The 26,561-nt window shown below is 37.8% G+C and overlaps 1 protein-coding gene across 8 annotated transcripts in view; it reads right to left on the bottom strand.

Moving 5' to 3' along the window:
* The window catches only part of csmd3b (CUB and Sushi multiple domains 3b), a 313,453-nt gene that overhangs the window by 266,447 nt on the left and 20,445 nt on the right, over nt 1-26,561 (bottom strand). For all 8 annotated transcript variants that reach the window (XM_027011676.3, XM_081700305.1, XM_081700321.1 and 5 more), the window contains exon 2: nt 8,385-8,607. In XM_027011676.3, the coding sequence (XP_026867477.2) occupies nt 8,385-8,607 (223 nt within the window). The remainder of the gene's footprint in view (nt 1-8,384; nt 8,608-26,561) is intronic.

Below are 26,561 nucleotides of genomic sequence, written 5' to 3'. Positions count from 1 at the left end.
TTACTGAGCTAACCAGGGTCTCACTTGTATATATTCTATTTGGGTTGGATGTAATGAAAATATGAAATGTCATACTAATGATTTTCAAAAATGACTTTATATTAATGTGAAGTTACTTGGAATTTACTATCTTAAAGGTTGGTAAACGAAGTCTGCTAGAGTGGCATTACTGACAACATGAACCGGTGGTGCTGTGAAGCAGTGGTACTCATATGGTCAACACAGATCTTTCCACTCCAGCTAAGGGAAGGCTGTGGACAAAGCCCTACACACTGTGCACAAGACAGGTATGTGCCCCCCTTCACTGTGAGCATGTCAAAGATTTAGAACAGGTATCAGAGATTAAGATAATCTGTGACTGACGTTAGCTAAAGTTTTATTGGTAATACCTTGGCTGACAGAAAAAACAAGTTATCCGTAAGTAAATTGACTTGTCTATACAGCAGAGGAAGCAACACATCTAATATTGACACTAGATTGGTTAATATTAGGATTTTCATTAACTTTTTTCAATCTTTTCTACCTAAAGAACCTTGAGAATTTGGACTCAAATATTACATAATTATAATAATTACAACAACAACAATACATGTTATTATTGTTGTTATTGATATTTATTATTAAGATAAAGCATTTTATTAATGTTCACATTTTTAGATCTAGCATTAAAACTTTGCATTAAATCTAGAATTGGTAGAAGTAGGTATTTTAAGAGTTGTTTTGTGAACATTTTCGTTCTGGGAGAAACTAAAACATTGATTATTCTTTAAATTTTCCTTGTTATATTTTTGCAAACTAATCAATTTATTATTTATTTTTCCCCATACATTCAAGTATCCAGTTCTAAACACATATATTAATCCTTTATATATGTGCTTGACTCTGTTATTACAACTTTATTATATATACTTTGAAATAAAGATATTCAAAACATCTACAGGCTTGGGTCATGATTAATCCTGTCCCTCATCACAGACCCAGAGCACCCCATCATGGGCTCAGCTATGATAAGAGCAGAGCTCTATCATCAAGGGGGTATCACCTAAGACTTAGTCCAATGTGTAAGTAAGATATAATTAAGATTTTCCAGTAGCAGTCAGACATGACTCTCACCTGACTCTCATGTGGAATTATGCCTTTCTCCCAAGGCTTTTGATAAGGAATATTGAATAAGTGGTAATTACATAAATGAAAAGCAAGTGAAGAAATTTGGGAAAAGCCAACAGCTAGCATGTCATAGTGAAACCCCAGCTGAGGAATAAGGAAATGTCATATTCACTTTCAACTCTCCAGCATAGTTCAGATCATTTTTACTCATATTGTCAGTGAAGCTCTTATTAGATTATAGCATCCATTAGCAAGTGGTAACATTGACTGATAGCAATACCTGATCCCTAGGCTTCACATTCATGTGTCCATAACAGAGTTCTTAATGACCCAGCACATTAATCCTGCTCATTTCAAAGGGACCCTGGGTCCACCTACTTATTAAAACAAAGGGGTCTTTAAGGTCTTAAAGTCAAACCAAATTCAAGATGAGAACAGGTGGACACTAGGCTGTGGGAAAGATAATCTTGCTGCTGTGAATCTGGGTCACCAGAGCAAGAAATGATCTGTTCATTGTTTAGGAACTGTTGAGATATAACCCTAATGGTACTTGTTAATTTTCAAACTTGCTGTGCCACATCCTATTCATTTCAAGGGAGAGCTCTTCAGAAATCCCCATGGTACCTGATGGTTGTGATGTGGCTTTTATTTCAAAGTCATTGAGAGCCTTTGTATGACTTTAAATATTAATATGAAATATAAAGGCAAATCGTGTATAAAAATGTATACATCCATAAAGGCATAAGTTCAATACTGTTTACTTTGTTTAATAACAGCATCCATAATGAAAGCCACTGAAACATAGAAACTCCCACCAGCGGTGAGCAGAGACATTCAGTGATATGTGGTGACAGAAATTGCAAGGCAACTTGTACTATGACACAGTAGACAGCAGATCAAATACAGTCAGCCAACTGTCATAACTTCCATAGTTTTGAGTCATGAGGGCTGAACAGCCATATGTGCATGTTACATGTGTGACAGCTTAAGTGTCTTGTGACATAGTGCATGACTAGCAGGCCACATTGGCACCTACTACCTACTGTATGTTTCTGGGACTATGGATATCCAATGTAAAATTGGGTCCAACAGTAAATCCTGCAGGATTCTTACAAATCAAACATACAAACAAAAAATCAGGTGTTTATTGTTTATATGAAGTCAGACTCTTATACCAAAAGAAACAAATATACTCTAAAATGTATACAGTGTAAACTGCGGCCAGTAGAAGGGATAAGTGGAACAGTAAATGATCACAGTGGCCCAGTGGCTCTGGTGAATGGCTCTGATTCGGTGCCAAGACATTCTGTTGTGATTTACATTGCTTCACTGCATGTCAGCCAGGAGCTAGGTGTTGGAGAACTCTCCCCACTACTATGCACAAATGTTTCCTTCACAGCAACCTTTAATATATCAGAAGGATAAGCAAGCACTAAAACACTCCCTTGAAAAGGGGCTTTAACTGACATGTCCTGTGACAGATGCAGGTAATTGCTGCATGCTGCTGTGACAGGGGAGCACCGAGACTGAAGAGTAAAACAAATGTGGGAGGGAAAGTCATCAAATACCATAGTCTTAACACAAAAGGTGGGGGAACATGCAATAAGTTGCTATTTTGAGACTCTACAGGGAAATGTGTTTTTATCACCTGTTAAGAATCACTTAGAAGTCTCTTCTGATACTTGGAACATTTGTGAACATTCTATGAGACTAGTGAATTTATTTGTAATAACATTGAGACATTGATGTTTAAACATCAATGTTTTAAAACACCACATCAGAAGCTACATCAGTTCTTCTTACACCACTATGCTATCTGATATATAACACATAGTTCTTAAAATAATGTGTAGATATGGCTTTCTATATGCATGGACATAGAATATGCAGATGTGATTGGCAGAATGCTTGGCAACCTTATTTAAAAGAGATGTTCATGCAGTGAACATCATAGTCAACAAGGCATGACACTACTCAGCCATGTCTGACCATTACTGCCTTATGAAATGAATTGCCAGTCACAGATCCCTGAACAAAACAAGCAAAGTATGATGAAGTATGATAAAACACAGAAACAAACAACAACAAAAACAGAAATGTAAACTGTTTAAGTAACTAACTGGAAAAAGCAACCTTTGTGCAATCAATCTTCAATGCACAGGAAAGAACAGAGTGCACTGTGTGCTGTTGCTGGGAGGTTACTGGAAACAAGGTCTATGCAGCACTTCACACATTCGCCACAGGATGTCAGCAGCTCAAGCTGGAGAGAGCAAAAGAACTTTCCACCTCCACCTCTCCTCTGCTGTGGCGTTTCCCTATCCGGGCAGCTCTGTGCAGCAACAACTGGTGCTGTCCCTTGCTTACTTCGACTAGAGTGGACACAACATCTCACACAAGCTGGAGTTTCTCTCTCTAATAGTCCACTTCCTTGGTATGTGTTACACCACTTAAGTGAAAGTCATTGACACTGCAGCAGAAGTGAAATTAGTTCAGAATTTAAATTCATGCAACTAATGCCTAAATCAGTTCACTGTGATTCAGTGAGTTAGAAATGTTGGAATAAGAGTTTTCTATAATTCTCATTCCAGCCTATTTGTAAGGTATAGGTTGATTAAAGATTGAAAAGTAGTTAAAGAAGAGACTGTAGTTTCAAAACAGCCATCGACCTCACTGTTGCAAGCCCACAACACATAAAATGTAATAGGTCTTGCCATTATCTGACTTTGCTATGAAGATCATTTCACCAACCTATGGAGTATCAATAGCAGCCACTGGCACTAATGCAAATAAAGGACAAACAAATACATGCTCAGAATCCATACAGTGAATGGGAATAGGTCATACAAATGTATGAGATTGAAATATGGAATTACATATGATTTTAGGTTAAACCTCAGCATATCCAAATCCATCTCTCTCTCCTCTCTCTCTCTCTCTCTCTCTCTCTCTCTCTCTCTCTCTCTCTCTTTCTATGCAGTACAGCAATTCATGAATTTCATATTCTGTTGTTACATCAGTCAGAGGAGCTGAAAGATGCTGTTGCCAAAGTATCCTCAACGGGCAGCACGATCAGACATCACAACCTGAAAAATGATTTATGGATATGGGCAGCCTTGAGTGACACCACAAGGATGAATAATTACTAGGGGTTGCTCATGCTTCCCCCAGCTATAGACGTGTACACACAATGACGGCTAATTATTCTGCCACCACCACAGGGCCAAGACTCGGGTGCTCATGCGCCATTGTCGTTCAGAGTGTCTTTCACACTCTGACACGCACACTATCACCCGTCAAAATAAGAAGGACAGCTTAAAGCCTTCTAGCTAAGCACACTTAAAACCGCAGGAGGGCTACAAACTAATTTAAAAACTGTCTAGTGTCATCTGTAAACTGTTACTATGTGTTCGAGGGGTGGAGCCGAATAAGAATACGGTATTTACGAAAATGTATTTCTATACAAATATATTTCTGTAAATATTTATTTACGGGAGGGGAAAAAGTCAAATAGCTGGTGTTCTAGCAAAGTTACCATGCCGCTGTTAGTGAAGACGCATACAAGGCGGAGCTTGTTTGACCGGGATGAGACTAGGCTAGCTTCGACCTGTTAGCCTGTTATCTAGCAGTGTAGAAGTAGGGCTATCTTTTGGGTGACTGTTTCGAACTGCAACTACACTTGGCAACGACTGAGATATTTGCATAGCCTGTTAGGCAACTCCCCTGTTACCGAGCTTTAAAAAATAGACCATTTCTCCAACGAGACGAGTGCATGCTTACTTCCGTTAAGGATTTGTTATTTAGTGTCTGCAGTGTGAGAGGTCTCCCCTTGCATCATCAGCACTTCAACTAAGAGCAGTTGTAATTTACGTGCGTTGGCAGCACTGCAATTCGTGTGTAAACACCGCGGTTTTGTAAAATGGCAGGCATCGTTCTATTCGGAAAGACAACGCAATCGTCGCTATTTGTACGAAACGTTCAAAACATTAACGTGCTCTAACGTCTGGAGTAAAGCCAACTCTACGAAAATGTTACATTTGTTTACTATATATTCTTTCATATTAGTAGGTTGGTGGAGGGGAATAAAATGGGTAATTGAGAAAATGTGAAAATATATTTGGATTCATTGTGCAAAAATACACTGGACACTGGATACAGTGTGTAAAATGCTTTTACACTTATTTTTTGGCAGGAAGTAAAATTGTTGACCAGTGTAATGGGGCTAATTTAACAATGACGATCCTCACAAAACACAAGCAGCACAGAGATGGGCAGAAATGTGTTTCTTCTAAATAGCAACAGGTGTCTTTCTATGAATGTAATGTTATATTTATAATTATCTGTAATTATGACAAAATTTACCCCTGACCTCACTATTTGCCAAGCCCTGGATACAGCCCTGATTGTTATGTCTTGTTCCACTTTTATTCGAGTACAAATACCAAATACCAATCATTTTGTTGCCTTCATAAATACAGATACAAATACTGGGCTCTGTGGAAATCCCTAATGTGCACTATGCAATGATGTCATTATTGTATTTATGTTGATGTTTATATTATTTTATGATGGACAAATAATACATATAGCACAGTGAAAAAAGCCCTCTTATTTCTGCCAAAGCATGCTCATTTCAAAACTAAAAGACATATTTTAATGATTCAAAGTGTATAAATAATTAATAGAGATTTGTAAATATTTCACATAACCTCAGTATAACCACAGTGGATGTTCTTCAAGAATAAGGGTGAGTGTGTGAGTATTAATTTGAAAAGGAATTAGAAATGTATGAGACCTTAATGTGACTTTTAGCTGCTAGCACTGTTAGTTTGCTATTACCTTTGTTTCATTCATCACAAAAAATCTTAGCTAGGTCACATAAGTAATCATAACCAAAAGTAGACCATATAGATTAACACCATGAGTGTTTGTATCTAAAGCTTGTACATCAACACACTCTCAGTTATGTACATATATAGACACAAACTCACAGAAGAATACTTAGCTCCGTTGTTGCTTCCACATGCAATACCACACTTGTGAACTCAGTGTGTCCACAGTACTGTCCAACATATGCTGACAGAGGGGTCATTAAATTTACACATCTGAATGAATTCACAGATTAATCAAAATCATAAAATATAAACAGTCTGTTGGTTAGGGGATATATATTATATTACTATATAATATATATAATATATTACTCCTTCCAAACAGGCCATTCTCAGCACTCCCAACACAGAAGAGAGTGAGAGAGAGAGAAAGAGAAGGGAGCGCAATCTCTAATTGTAGTGCATAATTTAGTGGTGTAGAATAGCAATATGCAATTTGTCTGCAATGCCAGGGAACATGGTGAAGCGAGGCACAAATGTATTGCCTGCAGAAGCTTGCTTTATTTCCTCTTTGATCTGTTTAATTAAGCTCTATCATTACTCCTCCTCCTTCCTCCTAGGTACCCTCCCCAAGAAGAAGAGAAACTTGAGAGTGAAGAGGGGTTACCAAAAAGAAGAAGGCAACCAAGAAGGCAACCATTTGTTGACATTCTGTAGCTACTTATTGGTTGGACTTTTATGAACTTAAACACAAAACAATCCCATGTGCTCTTTTTTTAAAATATCAAACCTCTGTGTGAATGGCTCCGGCAATTTCTGTGTAATGCTAGGTTCCAGCAGGCTGCTGTGAACTGTTGTGTTGTACCTTGAATCAATGGCATGTTATTACATCATTAAAAATAGGATTTGGACCAACTTTTTGCACTATATGTCATGAATAAACATCTATTTGCATTCATACAGACAAAAGCAACATGTTGCCCCCAAGCAACATGAGAGTGGTAGTAATAATAAATAAAACACAACTTCCATTTTACCTAAGATCCAAAAAGCCAAAAACCAAAACCTTTGCCTTCCACAAATGAAACACTGAAGTTGGAGACATAGACAGATGGATAGAGCGAGTGGGATAAAGAGAAAGAGAGAGAATGAACCACGACAGAGGCAGAGAGGAAAGGAAAGGCAGAGTGTGGACTTAGGAAAGGCATAAAGGGACTCATGAGATTCCTCGCCCAGCTTCTTGCATGCTGGCTAACAGCTGGATTCTGCCAGGCATGGAACCACATTCCAAGCTGGGCGCTAAATCACACGAGAGCCCCAAGTAGCGACCCTGACCCTGTCTTCCCTGCTCTCTAGGGCATACATGGAACACGCTGACACAGACACAAATACAAACACAGGTGAGACTAGTCATTTGTAGAAAACGCAGTTAGTCTCCCTCGAATGTTCAGCCCCTTCTGTGAAGCTCTATCACTGACGCTGCTGGCCCTGGTAATGGATGAGGCTGGAAATACAGCAAACTTTGTTTTGGTTTGACATTCGCTTTTTTTTCTGCTTTGTAACTCAAGCTTGAGAAGAAACACATACCAGGGACCTGTAGATTACATCTATAGAGACCTTTAACTGTAAATACTACACATATTGGATGAATCATGTATTTTTTTTATACTTACCTTGGTCAATCTATCCTAAGGAATTATTTTGCTTTTTTGTGACACTTATGAGCTAAAAGGGCTAAAAGTATGGGTCGATCTTGATGCACAGACTCCCTGTATAAGCAGCCTTTCCTTATTCATGTCAAGACTGACCTTGTTGCATTGGGTTTCATGATGCTTGGATTTAATCTAAAATAAAGCAATTGTTGGGCACACAAGATTCATATGTGAAAATTGTTTGGATTAAGAGAAACTTTAGGCTTTACATAAATGTTAATGTACTAATATAGATGTTTGATGGATAGTCTCTGGGTCTTCATAATACCAAATGCAATACGAGCAAAGAACAGAGACAACCATCAGAGAAAATTATTTCCCCATGATGAAAGCCATCTCATTATCTTCCAGCAATGAAGATTAGTTTTACACCAACCCAACAAAAATATTCCTGCACTAATAATGCTCTAATAATGCACAATTTGTTTTCACCCCACATTAAATTGCACTGAGCAGATTCTCAATTCATTACATGATTTATAGTGGAGGCTAATGATAGTTCTAACCTTAATACACAAGTTCCTGGAGATAACCTATCCTGCGAGACACTTATATACATATTTTTTGTCCACGGCTCAGTTTACACCAAACTCATTATACATCAAATGAATCTGTACCTTTCTATTTCATCAACATATTGCTTCAGTAAAACCCAATAACAGTACAGTTATTAAGAAACTAAACATTAAGCATTTGTCTGAAATTTATCTGATATTTCTCCATGAACAGTACCTACCTTGTCCTGAAGTTAGCTGGATGAGGGTGTCCATCATAGAGGGATAAAAAATCATATTCCTCCTCCACTGCAAATGACTGAAAGATTATTTGAATGCGATTGCCCTCTTCTGCTACAATAACCCATGTACAATTAGCCCCATTGGGATATCCATATGGAAAACCAGGACTTTCAATGGTCCCATTCCTTCCTTTTAATGTCCCTCCACAGGTATATATGAAACCTGCAGCAGAAAAATAGAAACACATAGCAAACATTAGCCACAGATCCATAATAAAAACAGTTTCATAATTAACAAAAATAAAAGTGAGAACCTGGTATAGACACACACACACACACACTTACAGAAGTTATGTTGTACTTATCCACTGGGTTAGTATCACTATTCTGTTGAAAATCAAGTAAATACAGTGTTCTAGTACACAAACACTTTTGAAGGCTGTATTAAAATGGATCTATATTAGGTTATAACTAACCTAACTTTACATGCATAAAACTGTTGAAAGGTGAAATGATCCAAGTTTTAAAAAGTTGCTTGGATGTCAGTGTTTACCATAGCTGGGTATTTCAGTGCACAGTCAATTTAGCTAACAATAAACAAACTATTTAAGCATCCACACTTGCATGAAAGGTTGACTGGGTACAGAAGCTTTTCTTCAGGATGCTGAATGATCATTGTCACATTTATTAACAAACATTCTGATTGTCTGATTGCAGGTATTTAAACCAGTCTATTAAGACCAATAATTGTATTTAAGGTCATTTTGAAGAATCAGTATTGATTGGTCATGAACCGGACTTCTTTGACTGCTGCATCTGGTCTCTTTGCTGTCTAACAGAAAGTTAATGTAAGAATACATGATTCAGTTGATTTATTTGCATAAGAATACTTTGGTTGACTTATTCACTGTAACAGTAGCTAACCAGTTTATTTGTACAAACAAAAATCATACCAGTAACATATTGCACTCACAATTTTATAATATATTAAAATGTGTTTTTCATGACATGCCTCAAGAAGAGCAGTTTTAATTAAAGTTTTAACCAAAAACTCCACTGAGGGGTGGCCATTGGCCAGATTGTCATTATGTAGCTTGGACATCCCTGGCTATGTTATTATGAACTTTATGCTGTTTCCCTTTTGTTTCTAAATAGGCTCCCTTTCACTGAAATTCGAAGAGACTTTCCAATTCAAAGACTATTCAAATAGACCTTTGATAGATTTTATTTTAAATAAAAAAAATAATAAAATAAAATAAAATGGTATTGTATAAAATAAAGATTGGATAGTAGTTTAGAGGTATTGAATTTACCTCTGTGAATTTACTTTATGTGAATAACAACTAGAAAGTAAACTGATTAAAAAGTTGCATGCAGAGCATGGACTGTATTTTATTCATTGTCATATTTAAGAAGCTGGGTGGCCTGGATTTTCTGTGGAAATGCAATTATTATCCATTGGCAGACAAACAAATGTCATATCTAAGCCTTACTAGCTTGGAAGCTCTGGTACTCCTATGACTTTCCCCTATGCAGCACTCTATTATGCAGTGAGCAGGACATCACCATAAAAACTTTTTTTCATTTAGGTCAGTTGCTTTACTATATATATATATATGTGTGTGTGTGTGTGTGTGTGTGTGTGTGTGTGTGTGTGTGTGTGTGTGTAATGTGGGTGATATATCATTTTAATAATAAAGTAAGAGTTCCCCAAGAGTAAAATTGTACTGGTATGCTGTTATTTTCAGCATTAATGGTAAAACATGATGGCTTATCCCAGTTAAGTTGTATATACTTTAAAAACAAAAGTCATTTACTTTAAGATCCTTTAAAATGAGATTTATCCATATAATTTGCGAAATATCAAAAATGTCGAAATATCAAAAGTGTGTTTACAAAAATGTGTTCCTTAAGACTGACTTCCAATAAGACTAATAATAAGGAAAGCAATATATTTCAACACGAACAGTTTATATATTGATCATTTCTGATTATTATTGTTGTTGTTGTTGTTGTGTTTTTTGTTACTAGATTTTGTTGTTTTTGGTATTGATGCTTTATGCTGAGTTTATGGTTCTTGTATCCTGAATCTTTTGCAATTAAAAAATAAATTATAAGAACTGTGTTCTCTCTTTGTATTGTCAGGCACTACGAGCAAGTAAATTAATAAATAAACAAATAAGTAAACTCACAATAAATAGTATATAAATTATCATAAAATGTAAGTAAACACTATTTCATAAATAAAAGTAAGTACGTGGCGTTTACCCTCCTCTCCATTGCAGGTGGACCCCTCTGTTGAAGAGGTATTTGAAACAGCTTGGGACCTGAAGTTACATGGTTGCAGTACCCAAAAAAAGTATTAGCATTTTCTGCCCATTTGTAAGTAACAGACTGAAGTGGTAATTTATTACTCTGTGATGGTGCCATCTTGAATGAGACTCCATTTCAGAGCCCTCTTTCTCATTCCCAGTGACCCAGGTGCAGAGTCCAGATTCAGCAAAATGTTTTACACTGTCTAATAGATCAATTCAGCAGGCTTCATCAAGGAGTATTACAAGACAAAACTGAATCAAACAAGTCTGATAGTCTGTTTCGATTTAGTACCCTGCAAAGCAGGAACATCATTCACTGTATTCTGTATGAACAGTTCATAACAATAGCAGTAGGTACAACAGTTTCTAATCATAGGGCAAGGTTGGCTGGATATTTGTGGGAGTCACAGGTTTTCCCATCCAGCAGGTACAATGACATAATTAAAACCCCAGCACTGGCACCCACTATAGTGCCAGTGCTGTGTTGAGAATGGTCCACTATCCAAACAATATCAGTGCAGCAGTAGCTGTGTTGTCAGAAACTGAATTGGGAATCGGGTAGAGGGCAGCTGACAAGCTGTGCATGGTAGCAGATGAACAGATGCCTAGAAGGTGTACCTTATAAAACAGCCAGTCAGTTTAGGTATAATATAGATGCTTCTCAAAAAGTGGCTGGTGAGTATATAATGTTGGTTCATTTGGCTGTTTCCAATTATTGTCACTTTACTACCAATTTACTCAAAGCAAATTCTCAGAATGGTTTTCCCTAATAATACTTCAAATAGGTGTATGACCACATTTTGTCAGTCTACTGGTAATCTACCACTCCCTGTGAAACCATAAAGACCCCTGTGTGCTCAGAGGAGAACAGTAAGTGCTCCATTCCACTATATCACCAGGAACATGCCTGATTGCCTGGTATGTTCCTCAAAGAAAATGAAGAGAGACGGCCATCATAGCAGTGGTAAGAGTTAAAGATTAAATTATTTTGTTGGGTCTTCCCAGTGTCAGTGACAAAAAGTTTTAGACATGATTGATTAAAGTTCATCTTTATGTTTTAAAATAATACAGATGTATAAGAAATTGTAGGTGTAAAAATATTTTTAATTCTCAGCTAAATTGTATTTAAATCATATATGCTCTCTTCAGTAGTATCTTTTGTCAGTTGATTGATCTCCCCAATCAGACTTGCTTTGTCAAAGTTCAGTTTTGTGTTAGCTGCTCTTAGTGAGCACTAGGTGTGTGAGATAGATGTACGTGGCATGTGCCATGTCTGTTCAGAGCAAGGTGTACACTTCTGGGCATGTGTACGATCTGCTGCCTGCCACTCTTCATCGCTCAGCTGTTAAAACGTGATTCTCTGTGAAGGCCAATAGCAATTCAGGCCATAATTGTGCTGCAAGCTGCCATGGTAGATTAACCCGGGTGTTTCATGAGACAAGGGCACCAAGTCTCACAAACCCACTATGCATTACATACACCAATATGCATTAATGAAGCTGGAAGCCCGAAAGAAAGGATGAATGAGGGGTTAATTCCAGTTCTAACTATTACTTGAAGAATTATGTTCTGATGGGGGAATTGTGAAAGAAAGGCAAACCAGATTAACTTTAACAAGTCACAGATATTGCTGCTTTATACGTAATGAGCTGGGCCTGTACATATAGACAACCTGAGACAGAGCATTCTAAAACCTTAATATGTATTGTAGAGTGTATGGATACACTCAAATGTTAGTAGCTCAACAGTGACAGTATTGTCATATTAAATTGCATTTACATTTCTAAAAGTACCATGGATAATTTTGAACTTTTGGTATTTGAAGGGTTACTTATCATTATATTTTCTTCTTTCTGCCTTTTAGGCTTACTTTTTTATAAAGCGATAAGTTGGAAGTAGCTATGATCTGTAAGAAGCCATATTGTTCTGGCATTGTCTCCAAGGAACCGTAACATAAAGTACTCTACTGCTTATGCCTAGAGTAGCAGTAAGAGGAATGCAGGTTAACAAGATAAGCAAATGGCAGCCACTGAGGGTAAGTATTGTAGTGATGAGGAAATAAGGCACAGACATTGCAATTGATTGTGTTGGAGCCCCAGAGAGCACACACTGAGCTAAATGACCATTTTGTTCCTAACGTAACCTCAGCAACGAGATTAATGCAGAGCTTTAGCACACACTGCCCACTATCCTGCAAAGCTGGCCTGGCTAGTGTGTTCACAATCCATAGATAAAACACACACAGGCATAATGAACAGTCAGCCTAATTAAGATTTACTATTTATCTCCTGCAAATCCCTTAAGGAAGTAATTAACTAAGGTGGAGAGGAGTAATGGTATAGCTTTAGGATGGAGAAGTGACAATTGAAGATAATTTAAGATTTTAGTGAACTATTTTTTGATCTAAAGAAGGCAAAAGTCACCTTGGTAAGGAGTGGCCAAGAACCTCCAACCCACCTCTGCCCATTACTAGAGTAATAGGTTTTTATCAGAAAGTTTAATATGAATTAGATCTATACCACAGCAGGAATGATTCTCTGAGGCACTTACAGAGTAGGCTTTAGAGTAGGCTTCTTTGAGCAGTGAGCATACAATGTCTCCTCTCTCAGAAAACTTGGAGCAAATGGAAAATTTAAAAGTGTGAATGCTTCCATACAGCACCTGTGAGGATGTTACAATAATGAAAGAACTGTGAAAGACATATATATTAACGTTCGTGATGAGAGTTTAGCATTACTTTAGGAGATTATTATTATGAAGACGTTATTCTTCATCTTACTTATTCTTTAGCATGCCTGTTAACTGCACTCAGAAAAATTACTGTCGACAATCTTCATCTAGGTAATTAGCCAGACAGACAAACTTTATAACTGCAGCAATTAGAACATTGCTGTACGTGCTGTTTTAACTCCAGCACCCACCACAGCAGGCTAGCTCTCACGCAAGGCCCAGAGCCCTGCCTCACGTTCGGCTGATCACTCTCGTACTCTCTCCCTCTCTCAAAATGCTTTTGTGCTTCTACCTCTGCACATATAGAATGACTATTACTTTAAATGGTCCACAAAACTCTACTTCTCACTCCCTCCCACACTTACATGCACTTCTTTATTTCATTTTTTCCCTTGCTTCCACTTTTTATCTTTTCAATTTTCCTCTCACACACACACACACACACACACACACACACACACACACACACACACACACACACACACACACACTCCATCTGCAATAGAAGTAGGAAGAATGCAGACTAGAAAGTGCCAACACAATTATTCCAAGAGAAAAAAAATTGAGCTAAATGACTCAAAAGTAAAAAGTAACTGTGTTAACACAAACAGAGAAAAAATGTTATTTATATTTATATTAATTAATAAAATCCTTAGAACATGCATAGTAATGTACAACAGAGTATTAGGCACAGAGAAGTACTTTTACCTAAGACGAGGAATAACAATTAAAACCACACAAAACAACGCTAATTACTCTCAATCATCCATCATCTATCATAATCACTCCTTATTCACACAGTAACTCCTACAAGCACCTGTGTGATGATACTGCGTTTCTTAAGAAGTTCTATTATATTTGGTCTAATAGAACACTTCTGTGGTCTGAGTTGTATTTTACTTATTCACTCAAAGACTGCTGATATTGCTACTGTATCTACAATGCAGAGTCTGTTATGAGCACCTTCAGATTAATATCCACGTATCTTTCTTGACAAAACGTCTTCAAAAGCTACTGTTAAAAACACTGGTGAAACCATTGTAACCATATTAACATTGTATAACCACTAGATTATCGTGCTTTTAGAGTTCCATTTTATGATGTCCTGTTGCCTGAGGCTCGCAGCTACAGTCCTGCTCATAGCACCTGTCTCCCTGCATGCTATGTGTGGAAGCTGCCACTCTACAGATACGTATGCAGCTTCTGGGGGTGTGAGCTGGGTGCATGAGGTGCCACTCCACCTTCTTACCAGTCTCTCAGCCAGGTTCACTTGGCAGAGGCGTGCATCTCGTTTTCACCTTGGCACGTAGCCGCCCACATAACCCCCCCGAGTCTTCCACAAGTGCTGCCGTCTGCCACCCAGCATTTACTACAAAGGCTGCTGCCATCCTGAGTCACTGGTTCCACACCGCAACTTTTCTTACCACTGACAACGCAACGTAATCTGCCAAGACTTTTCAAGCATTTGCTAAATGAATGAATACCTCTCTATGGAATAAGGCAGTCAGGTTTGCTATAGCCAGTAAATTATACATGTGAGTATCCTTATGATTAGCAAGTACAAAGACAGCAATGGCTGTGAACATACAAATTACCTCAGCTCTGGATTGCAATCAACATGTAGGACCAGAAGCTACTGAAATGTGTAAAGGAAGGACTTTGAACCTTGTCTTAAATGTTCTCCTGAGTCTTCTTTCATTTGCTTTTTAGTGATACTGCACCTGTTAGTAATCATTACAAACATAGCAGCTGATGGCCCCGGTAATAACGTAACAAGCAAAATTCCTGTGAGCTGTGCCTTTTTTGTTTCCACATATATCAAATCGGATGCTGCCAAACTGAATTCCTCTGCTGTGTCTGGAGAAAGTAAGATGCAGTGTATTGACATATCAGTGGAAAAACAAAGCAAAGTGCGAGCCTAGTGTATAGTATTTATTGTGTCCTCTACATAATATGAAGATAGTGCTCAGGCAACACAATGGCCAATGGTAAAAGAACCCTGTAGCAAACATGTCCACCTCCCTAGCTATGATGGCAAAGGAGAGCACAGCAGGACACTCTCCCCTCTCACAGTCAATGTCCTGCTGATTATCTGAATCTGCTGCACCAGGACCTCACATGCTGCATATCTAGATTTTCTCAAGGAGAAGAAGTAGTGATGGATATTCCTTGAGATTTTTGAGAATAAAAATGCCTCCAGAGAAAGCACTTTAAAGTAAGGACCCTCCATTCATATTAGACCACCCACCACAGCTGAAGGAGATGAGCATGAGTATTCATATGAGTTTACAGGAAACCTGTTTTATGATATAAATGTAACATCAATGTATTCTGGAAAGGTTTCATATCCATATGCATAGTGCTTGCATTAGTGACTGAGTACTTCTATGTAATATTATGTTGACAGTTGCGAGTCTAATGTATTGACGCTAATAAACTTAATTCTTAATTATTTAATATATGCCCCTTTAAAATCCAATTTAGATATGTATTAATATTTCATGCGCTTTCTCCTTGTTATGTTTCCAGTTACACATGTATTCCTCTCTTTCCTTATAACCCTGTCCACAAAAAATGATGTACACACACGACTAGGTCTGCCTCAAGTTTTTTACAACCATCTACCTTTCTAAATACAGAACACAATCTACACTGTCACATCACTATGAGAAAACTCTAACACTCCCAGCCCAATTGAGAGTAAGCTTTTAACATGAGGGTAAGCATGGAAGGAAGGAGACAATATAGATGCCAGTCAAACTGTCAATCACAGTGTCAGTATACTGAAAATAGATGACAAATTATCCCTCTGATGAAACCTTGCTCTGGACAGTGTGGGCTTTCTCTCCTACCCCAGGCCACGGACAGGAACCAGGACCCCTCTGGTGTCATGATGCTGAGCAACAAACCATAAGATGGGCAAGCTGATGGCTTATCATGCTGGCCTTGCTTTCTGACCCTTCTCCCTGTTGTCAGGTGTCATAAAACCCATAAATGGAAATGCAGGAACTGCTTACCATCCTGGTTTTACTTCAAGGAACTCTGACCATAAATTCCATCAGACTCAAACCCTTACCAGTATAACCAACTTTTCTCATCCCAGAGACATGTTCACAGATATATATGTTTCTCTTTCCCACAGATTTACAAAGTAACTACTTGCATTTTAACCTAATGACAAATGGTAATCAGCCAGTAATGTATGGGTATTTGAATATAATCCTCAAATTGTGATGTTTGCTTCTGTTATTTGATCAGTGTCCATTGTTTCATTATTATTTTCATTACTTGTTCCTTATTGATTGGCATTATTTATCCTGATTAATTCACTTGTATGTTGCTTACCTCATGTTATTGTAAACAAATTGTTAACCACTAATAATTGTGTCTAGAAGATTCTAGAAATCTTATATGAACCAATTAGAAAAAAACATATTAAAGTCAGTACTTTGTAACTTCCAGAACATAGGAAAGGAATTAAATTGACATTCCAATTGCTCCACTCATCCTAGGATTTGATACTTTGTTTACAAACTTCATTCTAAGTCCATGAGGTAGAGATTGGTAGTAAATGATTTTCTTTTGTTTACTTGATTTGTGGTGGCTCTTACTAGAATGTCCTACAGGAATTATTTTCCCCCATCGTGAAAACAAAGGCTATTGAATATGTTTGATCCAAGGCATGTCCTTCCTCCAACATATACCTGAAAAGTCAGACCCCCTGATTAGTCTGAGTACAAAGTGTGAATTAGGGAAGGAGGAGAGGACCCAGAAAAGATGAGGACCCACAGAACTTCTGCAAGGGGAGATCAAGACTCAAGCTCAATAGCCTCTCGCTAAGTTGTTAGAACAGATTCAAATTCCATGTTACCTTATTTTTATTTAGTATATTTCTTTGTTTTATGGATTCAGCTTAATTCCTTAGATTTTAGTTTGTGTTTGTTGGAATTTGCTCATCATAGCTGATATCAAGCAAGCTCGCCTTGCTGTGTTGATTATGGCAGAAGTTTCATCGTATAGCTGGCAATAAACCGTTACAGAATCATCATCAAAAAGCAAGATTGGGATGTATGAGCACTGATACCCAAAATTCCTACTTCTGAGAGGCATACCCAAAAGGCCCTAGGACTCTCTAACCGAGCCAGCTTCAGAAATCCAATCCCGTGGATCAAGAAGCCTGGCTGTTTCATCACCATTGGCCTACATTGCTCATGCAGGGTCGGGCCAGCAATGTGATGGAATACAGACACCCTCTCTCAGTGCCACACAGATGGTTTGATGGAAAACGAACACACTCCCTCAGTGCCACCCAGAGGGTTTGACATGGCTGAACCCAATGAGTCACTTCCCCTTTTATGTTAACAGTTGGTATCAATAGTAATGCTACTGTTTATATCAAAATTAGATCAGTAACTCTTTCCTCCCATCTGTGATGCAACCTCCTCAATCCTATAATTAGTTCTTCCTCAGGCTGTTGCAGAGGTTTATTCCTTTCTCCTAAGTCTTCCTTTTATATGTTAAGGCTTGCTCTCTCACCACAGATCTCATTTGCTTAATAAGTTTCCTTTGTTGGTCGTGGTTTGGTCGGAAAGTAGACTGACAGGTTGGTAATTCTCACAGGTTACTTAAACAGTTTTTCTTTTCTTTTGTTCTTTCCTTTCTTTTATGATAGCTACTTTGGTCCACCACAAATCTAGTTTGCGCTAACTTTTTAGATTACTTTATTTGTTACATTGTTACTTACATTGTTACATTGTACATTGTTACTTACATTTGTTACATACTATAGCAATTTTAGAAGATTCAGTACCTCTGGTTATTAGTATAATCTTTATAAATTATTTTTATGTATGTTCTCCTATCTCTGTTTAATCAATATATATACTCTGGTTATAATGCTTATGAGCCACAGGTAATATTTTTGGTAGATGAGAAATAATCACATTATCGAACTGGTGAATTTCATGAGTAGAGATTGAATAAATAAGCATTAATAAATTTGTAAAAATTCATTAATTTTCCCTTATAATCAGGGTGCTGCCAAAATTAATCTGATTAACTATGACTGACAATTTATTAAAGTGTCAAACTGCTTTCAGCAACAGACAAGGCAAACGTAATGATTTACTATTGGTCTTGCTTCTGGCTTGTCTCATATACAGGGAGCACAGAGGCCTATGTGATTAATGATTATTTCTGAGTTCATCACAGGAACCAAGGGTCATGGGAAGCTGATAAGCAAGTTAATGTTAGGCTGTTCATCTTGCTATTGGTATGTGTCCATAATTACCAATTTGTATTAAAAATCACAAAAGATGTTTGTATTTGTAATACATAATATTTTGGATATCATGCAGATGTAAAATTGTGTAGAAACATCAAAACGTAATTTTTTCCCTATAATCAAATAAAGTTGATGTTGCTGAATTGGAACCCTTGAGGTGAATAGGGCAGACCTTTGTGACCTTTGTGACATCTGTCGCCATCACCAGCTGCCCTTTAATTATGAGGGGGAACATCAAACCTCCTATTCTAGAGCACAGTGCTATGGTTGAATACCAGTGCAGAACATGTAATATCCACTCTTTGTAATTCTTTACAAGCTATTCAAACGCTCTTTATGGAAGGTATTCAGACATTGTAGGAGGAAGATCTAAGGATATGGTGTGGGGCATGATGTTGGATACTTTTCTAAAAAGTATTCGGATATTGTAAATGAATACTTGGCATAGTTATGTCTGAGTGAAGATACACTTAGGAATCTTTAAGAGCAAATTCTTTACATAAATACAGTATATACACTCTATCAATACAAGACTGCATAAGCATTTTTCAGATGTTTCACCAATTTGTGATAAATATAATTTACTATAGAAACAACTCTTCATCAAATATTTGCTATCAATAATTTCCTTGGATGGCCAAAAAATGTTTAACTGCAAAAAACATTGATTCTGGCAGTGTATGAAAAATTCCCAACAGTGTCCTATGCCTTCCTTTTGACAAACATAAATAAAAGCAAAAAGTACTTATTTTTTAGATGAGAAGGAAAATAATGGAGTATACCTATCTATAACCTTTTTGTACATGCTGATGTCTTCCAATAAAGAGCCAGCTCAGAGCAAACATAAGATATGCATATTTATAAGACAGTACACTCCCATCATACAGCTTTCAGGGCAGAAATGTACAAGGCTGCAGCACTGCTAGGAAGGCTGAAGCCAGGAGTAACGTAGCCTGGTTCATGTCTGGATTTTCATACTGTACACAGCTCATCACACTCAGCCAAGACTGCTATCCAGTGATTGGAGAGAAGAAACATGCTCATGAGTCAGCATTCAGATCCCAGAACCCGCTGTCCTTCTAACCCGTTCAGCATGTATGTCTCTGTCAGGCTTTGAGATGAGGATTAATTAAATGAGCTTAGGTTACATGTTGTGTCCTCTTGGCAGAGTTGATCGATCCCCAAGCCTCCTCAGTCATCTAATAACCCAGGCAAGAGCTGGATGCTCCACACACACACACACACACACACACTGTCCAAAAATCCCATCCTTAATAGTTATTTCCAGTCCATGCTCTGGTTATCCTTCCCACACGTACAAATCTACACATACACACAGTGAGCCCTGTCAGAGCACTGGTGTAACCACAGTTGAGTACAGCTCATTAGCAACATGTCTTCAATGGTCATGTTTCTCAGATTGTATAATGATTACATGCTTGGGACCATCAAACTGAATATATATATTTTCACTGAAGATATATTTTCAATGAAGAAGAAAGCTAAGCCAGTGACCAAAATGGCTATCAAAGGACCAGGAAGGGAGAACCTATTCTCTTTTTAGTTTTTATACTATTAAGCATGTTTAAAAAAAACTGAATCCCAGAGTTCAATGAATGCTTACATTATTCAACTGTCCAGCTGGGCATAAATGAATACAGTAGGTGTTAATTCCTAACTGGGAAATTTGTTGCCCAAAACTTTATTTTAGACTAAGGAAATAGTAATGAGGAAACTTGAACAATTTCAATCCACCAAAATCCATTTCTTTATATTGCCATTTCTTCCAATCCTTTATTGAGCAAGTTAATATTTTTTTTCCATTTTAGCAAATGGTTGCAACCCCTATGACCTCACTCACCTTCATTTCGTTAAGCCTCTTCTAACTTGTCCCTTTGGTGACATCCCAATAATCCCACCAAACCTCTATCTACGAAGTGTGCGAACACTTTCTCTCTTGGCCCACCAACCCCCCTTTCTCTCTTTGTCTCCCAGTTTATCCTTTGTAGTCCCATGTACTCTGCTGCCATACCATTGTAATATATACTATGTCATGTATTCCAATGTATACTATGTATATGGGGCAGTGACAATAAATCTTAACTTGACTTGGCTCGATGGTTGGGTTCATTTTGACTCTCTTGATTCAAGGTAAGCTCCTATGATGCCACTGCAGAAACACCAGTTGGGAAATGGGAAGAGAAAAACAGAGGTAGTGGCAAAGAAGAAATAGGAAAAGACCCCATTTGTCCATTTATGCCACATCTCCTCTGTGTCTTTTTTTCTTTATCTAATGTGTTAAGACAGGTTTCAGCATGTATTTGTGAGATGAAATGGGTGGTTTATAAGTTCCAAATCTGACTCATGGTTTGTGATTTTTCTGTATCTACTCTTTTAAAAGAAGGGATGACTCATAAAGCCAATATGAGATGTGTGGGGAAAATGTTTCTGTCTGGCTATATGCAGTCAGTGAATTCTTTACATGAGAATATTTGCTCTAGTATGAGCTCTAGTTTTTCATCAGGAATATTGGAATAGATTCCTTCTCATACCATGTGCAACCCTTTCTATTTGCCTGTCTCAGGATCGAAGGTGCAGTGAAGTAGATAAAACACCCTAGTCCCACTCTAAATGGTCCTCTGAATAAAACAGCAATATTATTATTTACAAGCCCTCAACCTCCCCCCACCCCACCCCACTCTTTCATTGATTCATGCTTTGTGTGTTTCAAGAGTCTCATTCTCAAACCTAATATCTACTAATATTGTTCTATTGAGCTGTCTTTATCATTAGGAGGGAGGGTATCAAAATAGCTCTTTGCTATTTAGTTCACAGCCACGTCAAAAAGATATTTTAATCCACCTCTTCATACTCTTTTTGTTCTGTTCAGGATCAATTTTTTTGTTTAGAGCCAGTTATGGAAGACTGCTTCATTCGCAGTTAATTTATGATAACGTGTGTTTAATGTTGAGATTTTTGTTTTATTAGGGTTTATGAGGAGGAGCACCTTTTGTTTGAAATTGAATGTTGCTTAAAACTTATAGAACTTCCATATAAAGCAGTTACATATTCTTACAGTTTATGAGAAAACACCTAGCACTAGGATTTTTGAAATGTCAGTCACAGTAAGACTGAGCGTGCTCAGGTAAGAAGAGGAAAAACAGAATGTTTGCAGAGTTATACAAGCCAGTGGAAATGGTGCCTCTGAGAAATGGTCTTTCTGAGTTTATTGTGAGTAAATTGCTGTTAATTGAAGTGTGCAGAAGAAGGTGCACAGGCTTTCGCCCTCTCCCCTCTCCCTTTCTCCAGTTCAGTACAACTCTGCTAGTGTTGATATAATTTCTCTACTTTTGAACCTTTCTTTCACTTTTTCCCCCATCCTAAAAAATCAGGGAAACTGACATACTCAGAAAATCTACCCCTTGGTTACCATGGTAACCACCCAAGTATGTGTGTGCGTGTGTGTGTGTGTGTGTGTGTGTGTGTGTGTGTACATGTGTGGTTTTCAGGAAACATAAATTTTCCCCTTCTCACATGCACAATGATTTCAGAGACTGGTCCAAATTAAATTTAAAAAGATTTAGTACTTTGACGAATATATGAATTTTCAACTGATCTTATCGCAGTCTTTAATCCATGGGTTCTTACCACATGTGTGGATTGAATGACAAGAGCTCAGAGATCAGCTGTGAAAGAAATCTCCTCATTACATGACTGGTGGAAATGGAGCTGTAAAGACTTAAAGCTGGACAATAATGGAGGATTACTATTAATGAATGTGCTTATGGAAGAGTAATTTGATTCAAAATGCTAATATCAGTGTGTGTGTGTGTGTGTGTGTGTGTGTGTGTGTGTGTGTGTGTGTGGGGGGGTGTTTAAAATATACAGTAATCAAGCTATGGATGAAGAAGGTAGTGGAATTGACTGAATCTATTTTTCAGGCTTGTTCCCAGGCAGATCGGACATGGTCTAGAAAGTTAGGTGTAAAATAGCTAAATCTTTACTTTGGGCCAAATATCAGATTCTCAAATGCCGGTTTAGAGCTGGGCACTGTTTTTTTATTGCTTGAACTCACTGATTATACCATATTTTGCTCTTGATTTAGACTGCTGTCACCCCCTTCAACCCCAAGGAATATTGTAGCTACAGTATGGAAAATGGATCATGTTGCATTCCCAAATTCCAGACACACTAGTTTGTAACATGTGGCGTGGCTCTGTTGGCGACGTGCTGTGCTTCCTGTATGAGGCTTAGCTATGGCCTCAGTGTATTAGGGCCTGCCACTCTGATATGGTGCACAGATGGAGGAGGACCTCTGGAGGGGGAGAACCTCTCCAGGCCTAGAACACACACACACACACTGCATCAAAGCTAAGGCTAAGGCATGTTAATCACAAGTTTGCTGATAAAAATGTCAGGAAGAGAAACAGCATAGAATATATGCCAACAGCATTAAGTTCCAGAAGACAGTCTAGGATCAGGAAATGGTGATATAGGCATTAATTTAATGCTAAACCTAGAGGATTAACCTTGCTGAAGTAACTACAGGTAGGTTTGCACTGAAAGTTAAAGTGAATTGTTTCAAACTGTGCTCTGTGTGTCTGACTACTAGAAAAAGCTCATAAGTGCACCTATTGGTGTGCAAGGAAAATAAGATATATGACCAGCCCAAGTGACTGACTAGCTACATATTATTCATTGCAGAACCATATGAGCAGTTACGCTGCTTAATGCAGTGGCAGAAAAGCCGAGTCAACTACATGCATTTGAGCAAACCTTTGTGTATTTGTATATATGTGTGTGTGTGTGTGTGTGTGTGTTTGTGTGTGTGTGTGTGTGTGTGTGTGTGTGTGTGCGTGCGTGTGCGTGTGCGTGTGTGCGTGTGTGTGTGTGTGTGTGTGTGTGTGCTCATAAGAAAGCACACACTCCTGATGAGATCAGACTAGAGCTCAGGATAACTGTGTAATGGCATGGGTTCTCATCAGGGTGCCCGTAATATAATGCAGACTCTGAGATCTAAGAACAGCTCCAGTCTTCAGATCATCTGGGATTATTTTCTCAGCCTTCTTTTCTCTGTGAACCACCTCTTCTTTGTATTCCTCTGATTTGTGGGTAATTGAGAAGGATAAAAAGAGCAAATGCAGCAGCTTTCACATAAATGATGCCAAAGAGATGCATTAGCTGAAGCTACCTAGATTCTGCATGGTGTTGATCTTGCTATATTCTTGTTTGATCTGTCTTATCTAGTACAGGAAGACTGGCCATGTGTTCTGGAAGGAGAAAAATCCGATATTTGAAGGTGCTAAGTCAGGTATAATCACTACCTTTCACTTTGGACTACAGTCTTTATCAGTATAAGGGTCATAAAAATATTGAATGATCTGGGCTTTCCTGCCAAAGTCTATGACTGAAAAAAAGCTGGTGTGAAAGGGTGCAAAATAGATTGCATTCCTCCTTACTGATGTATGATCTACAGAAAAATATGAATGCATAGTCAAGAAAGGAGGTATGTGAGGGAATTATGAGGAGATGCTTTAGCTGAACAATCAAATTCATGGTGAATACTGTCACATGTCTTCATGTCAGATTTCTCTTTGCCTCTCTTTGAGCAAATATCCCAAGCACATCAGGATCCTCTACTACTACTACTTGGATGCTACTGTTTCTAGAATCAGAAATGCAAATGCGATTTGCAAATGAGGATGTGAATGCAAATGAGTCACTCGGGGCTGAGGTTGTTTTTGTTTGTTTTTGTTTCCTTCATCTTCCTTCACACATTATTTGTTTATCTCTCCTGAGAGGTGGAGTCACGCAACCTTTCTGATTTTTTGTTGAAACTCTGACAACACCTTGGCTGCTATGTTGTGCCAGGTGCCAGCACCATTACATAATTTAATATTTAAACTAAAAGAGAGTTTGTGAAAGAAGAACATAATGGCTTGATGTTCATTATGTAGGATGTAATTGCACAAGACCTCTGCCTCCCTAAACTGATGGAGACTGCAATATACAATATACTGTATACAATCTAGGTATGTATTTGTACTGTGAGATAATGTTGCAGTTTATGGTTATTAGGTTTGATGTCTATTACAACTTAGATGTATGCTGACAGTAATATAACACAGATATTAAATTCCAGTTGCAGTTAGACAATATTTTTACAACTAATTTACTAAAAGGCAAAAGGGAACCTCACCATCATTAAAATAAATTAATAAAACACTCACTTAAATGCCCATATGAAAAATATAGAGTTGTTCACTGTTGCCAAAAAGCTGCAGTCAGTTAGTGAGAGGATATATTTAAGTTGAACTCAATGATTTTTTAAATGCACTTGCTTTCACACCTCAGTGCCCAGCACTCACTATGGTATGCACTGAGATGTGAGCCTTTTTGTTCAATAGAGAAACCTTTGCCAGCTAATTTCATGCATTCATTAGCCAAGATGTCTCCTACCTCTACTTATAAAAAGCATGGACTTTCTGTTTAGCTCAATTTTTCTTTTCTTTTTCACCAGGGGTTTATATCAGGTCTATAAATAATTAAATCTTTTGCAGTGCAATTATTAAAGCTATCAGTGATGTCATTCAACATACACAAAGAAGGAATTTATTTTATTTTGAGCTCTGGGCAAAAAATCCTACTGTGTGGTAAACTAATTAGATGTGCAATTAGCCCTTCCTGGACAAAAGCAGTGTTTCCTTTTATCCTCATGGGTGGGCAGAATGTTGCATTCATTTTTTGGCACCATCAAACATGGATCAAAGCAGAATGAGGAGACCATTCCTCTACCGACATGAACTCTAGAAGCAAGGCAGACTCAGAACCAAAGGAAACTGGGTCCTAAGAAAAGCCAACAAAGGTTCCCACCAGAGATGGGAGAGAACCTGCACACTAAACATTAAATGAGTAATGTTTTTATTTTTATTTTTTATAAATCAATTAGAAAAGCAGAAGGTGGTGGTGGTCAATCCTTATTTCATTCTGTTCAGTACAAGGTTATTGCCTTTGCTTGGACTTTAAGATATGCACACAGAAGTGAAATTAACCTTTTCATCATTTGCTTCCACAATGAGTGAAGTCTTTTCATAATAGTTTCAGAAGACTGCCTTCACCAATCTTGGATTATTTTAATATTTTGATTATTACACAACACTGTTAATGGACTGATAGTGTTCCAGAAACTGGAGTGAGACATTCATCAACAAATAATCTTCATCACTCAAAGATTTTCTGTTGCAGTCTCCTTGCTAGAGGTAAACAGAAGTGTATAGACAGAATAGGCAGCGTAGGAAAAATGTCAACAAGGGAATGAAATGAACTAGAACACCTAATTTCATTTCATAATTCACATTTCATAAAAAGGAAAGTTTATGTTTTTATAGGAAGTTATTCTGACAAATACCCATTTAAAGATAAAGATGAATATCTGCACACACACACACACACACACACACACACACACACACACACACACACACACACACACAGACACACACACACACACACACACACACACACACAAACATACACACACACACAAACATACACACACACACACACACATACACACTAAATTAGTCACAGTGCTGTTGTGCTTGTGCATTGGTCCAGAATTCAGAATTATTGCTTGGCAAGTTCGATAAAAACAGCAGCATAAGGCCAATGAAATCTGCATGGCCAGATACCTTCCAAGTGTGACATTGTGTTTCATGTCTCAGTGATGTCAATGATGTGCATTGTGCCTGTTTGTTGCAGCAATCTTCAAAAGACCACAAAAAGATAAATTGGAAAGCAATGGCACTAAACATAATGGAGTTCTGGATTGCAGATATCAAAATGAAT

This window comes from Electrophorus electricus, chromosome 2 (genome assembly GCF_041902795.1).
Source record: "Electrophorus electricus isolate QZ-2024a chromosome 2, ASM4190279v1, whole genome shotgun sequence".
NCBI lineage: Eukaryota > Metazoa > Chordata > Actinopteri > Gymnotiformes > Gymnotidae > Electrophorus > Electrophorus electricus.
Note: the sequence above shows the minus strand (reverse complement) of the source record. Positions and strands in the feature narration are given on the sequence as shown.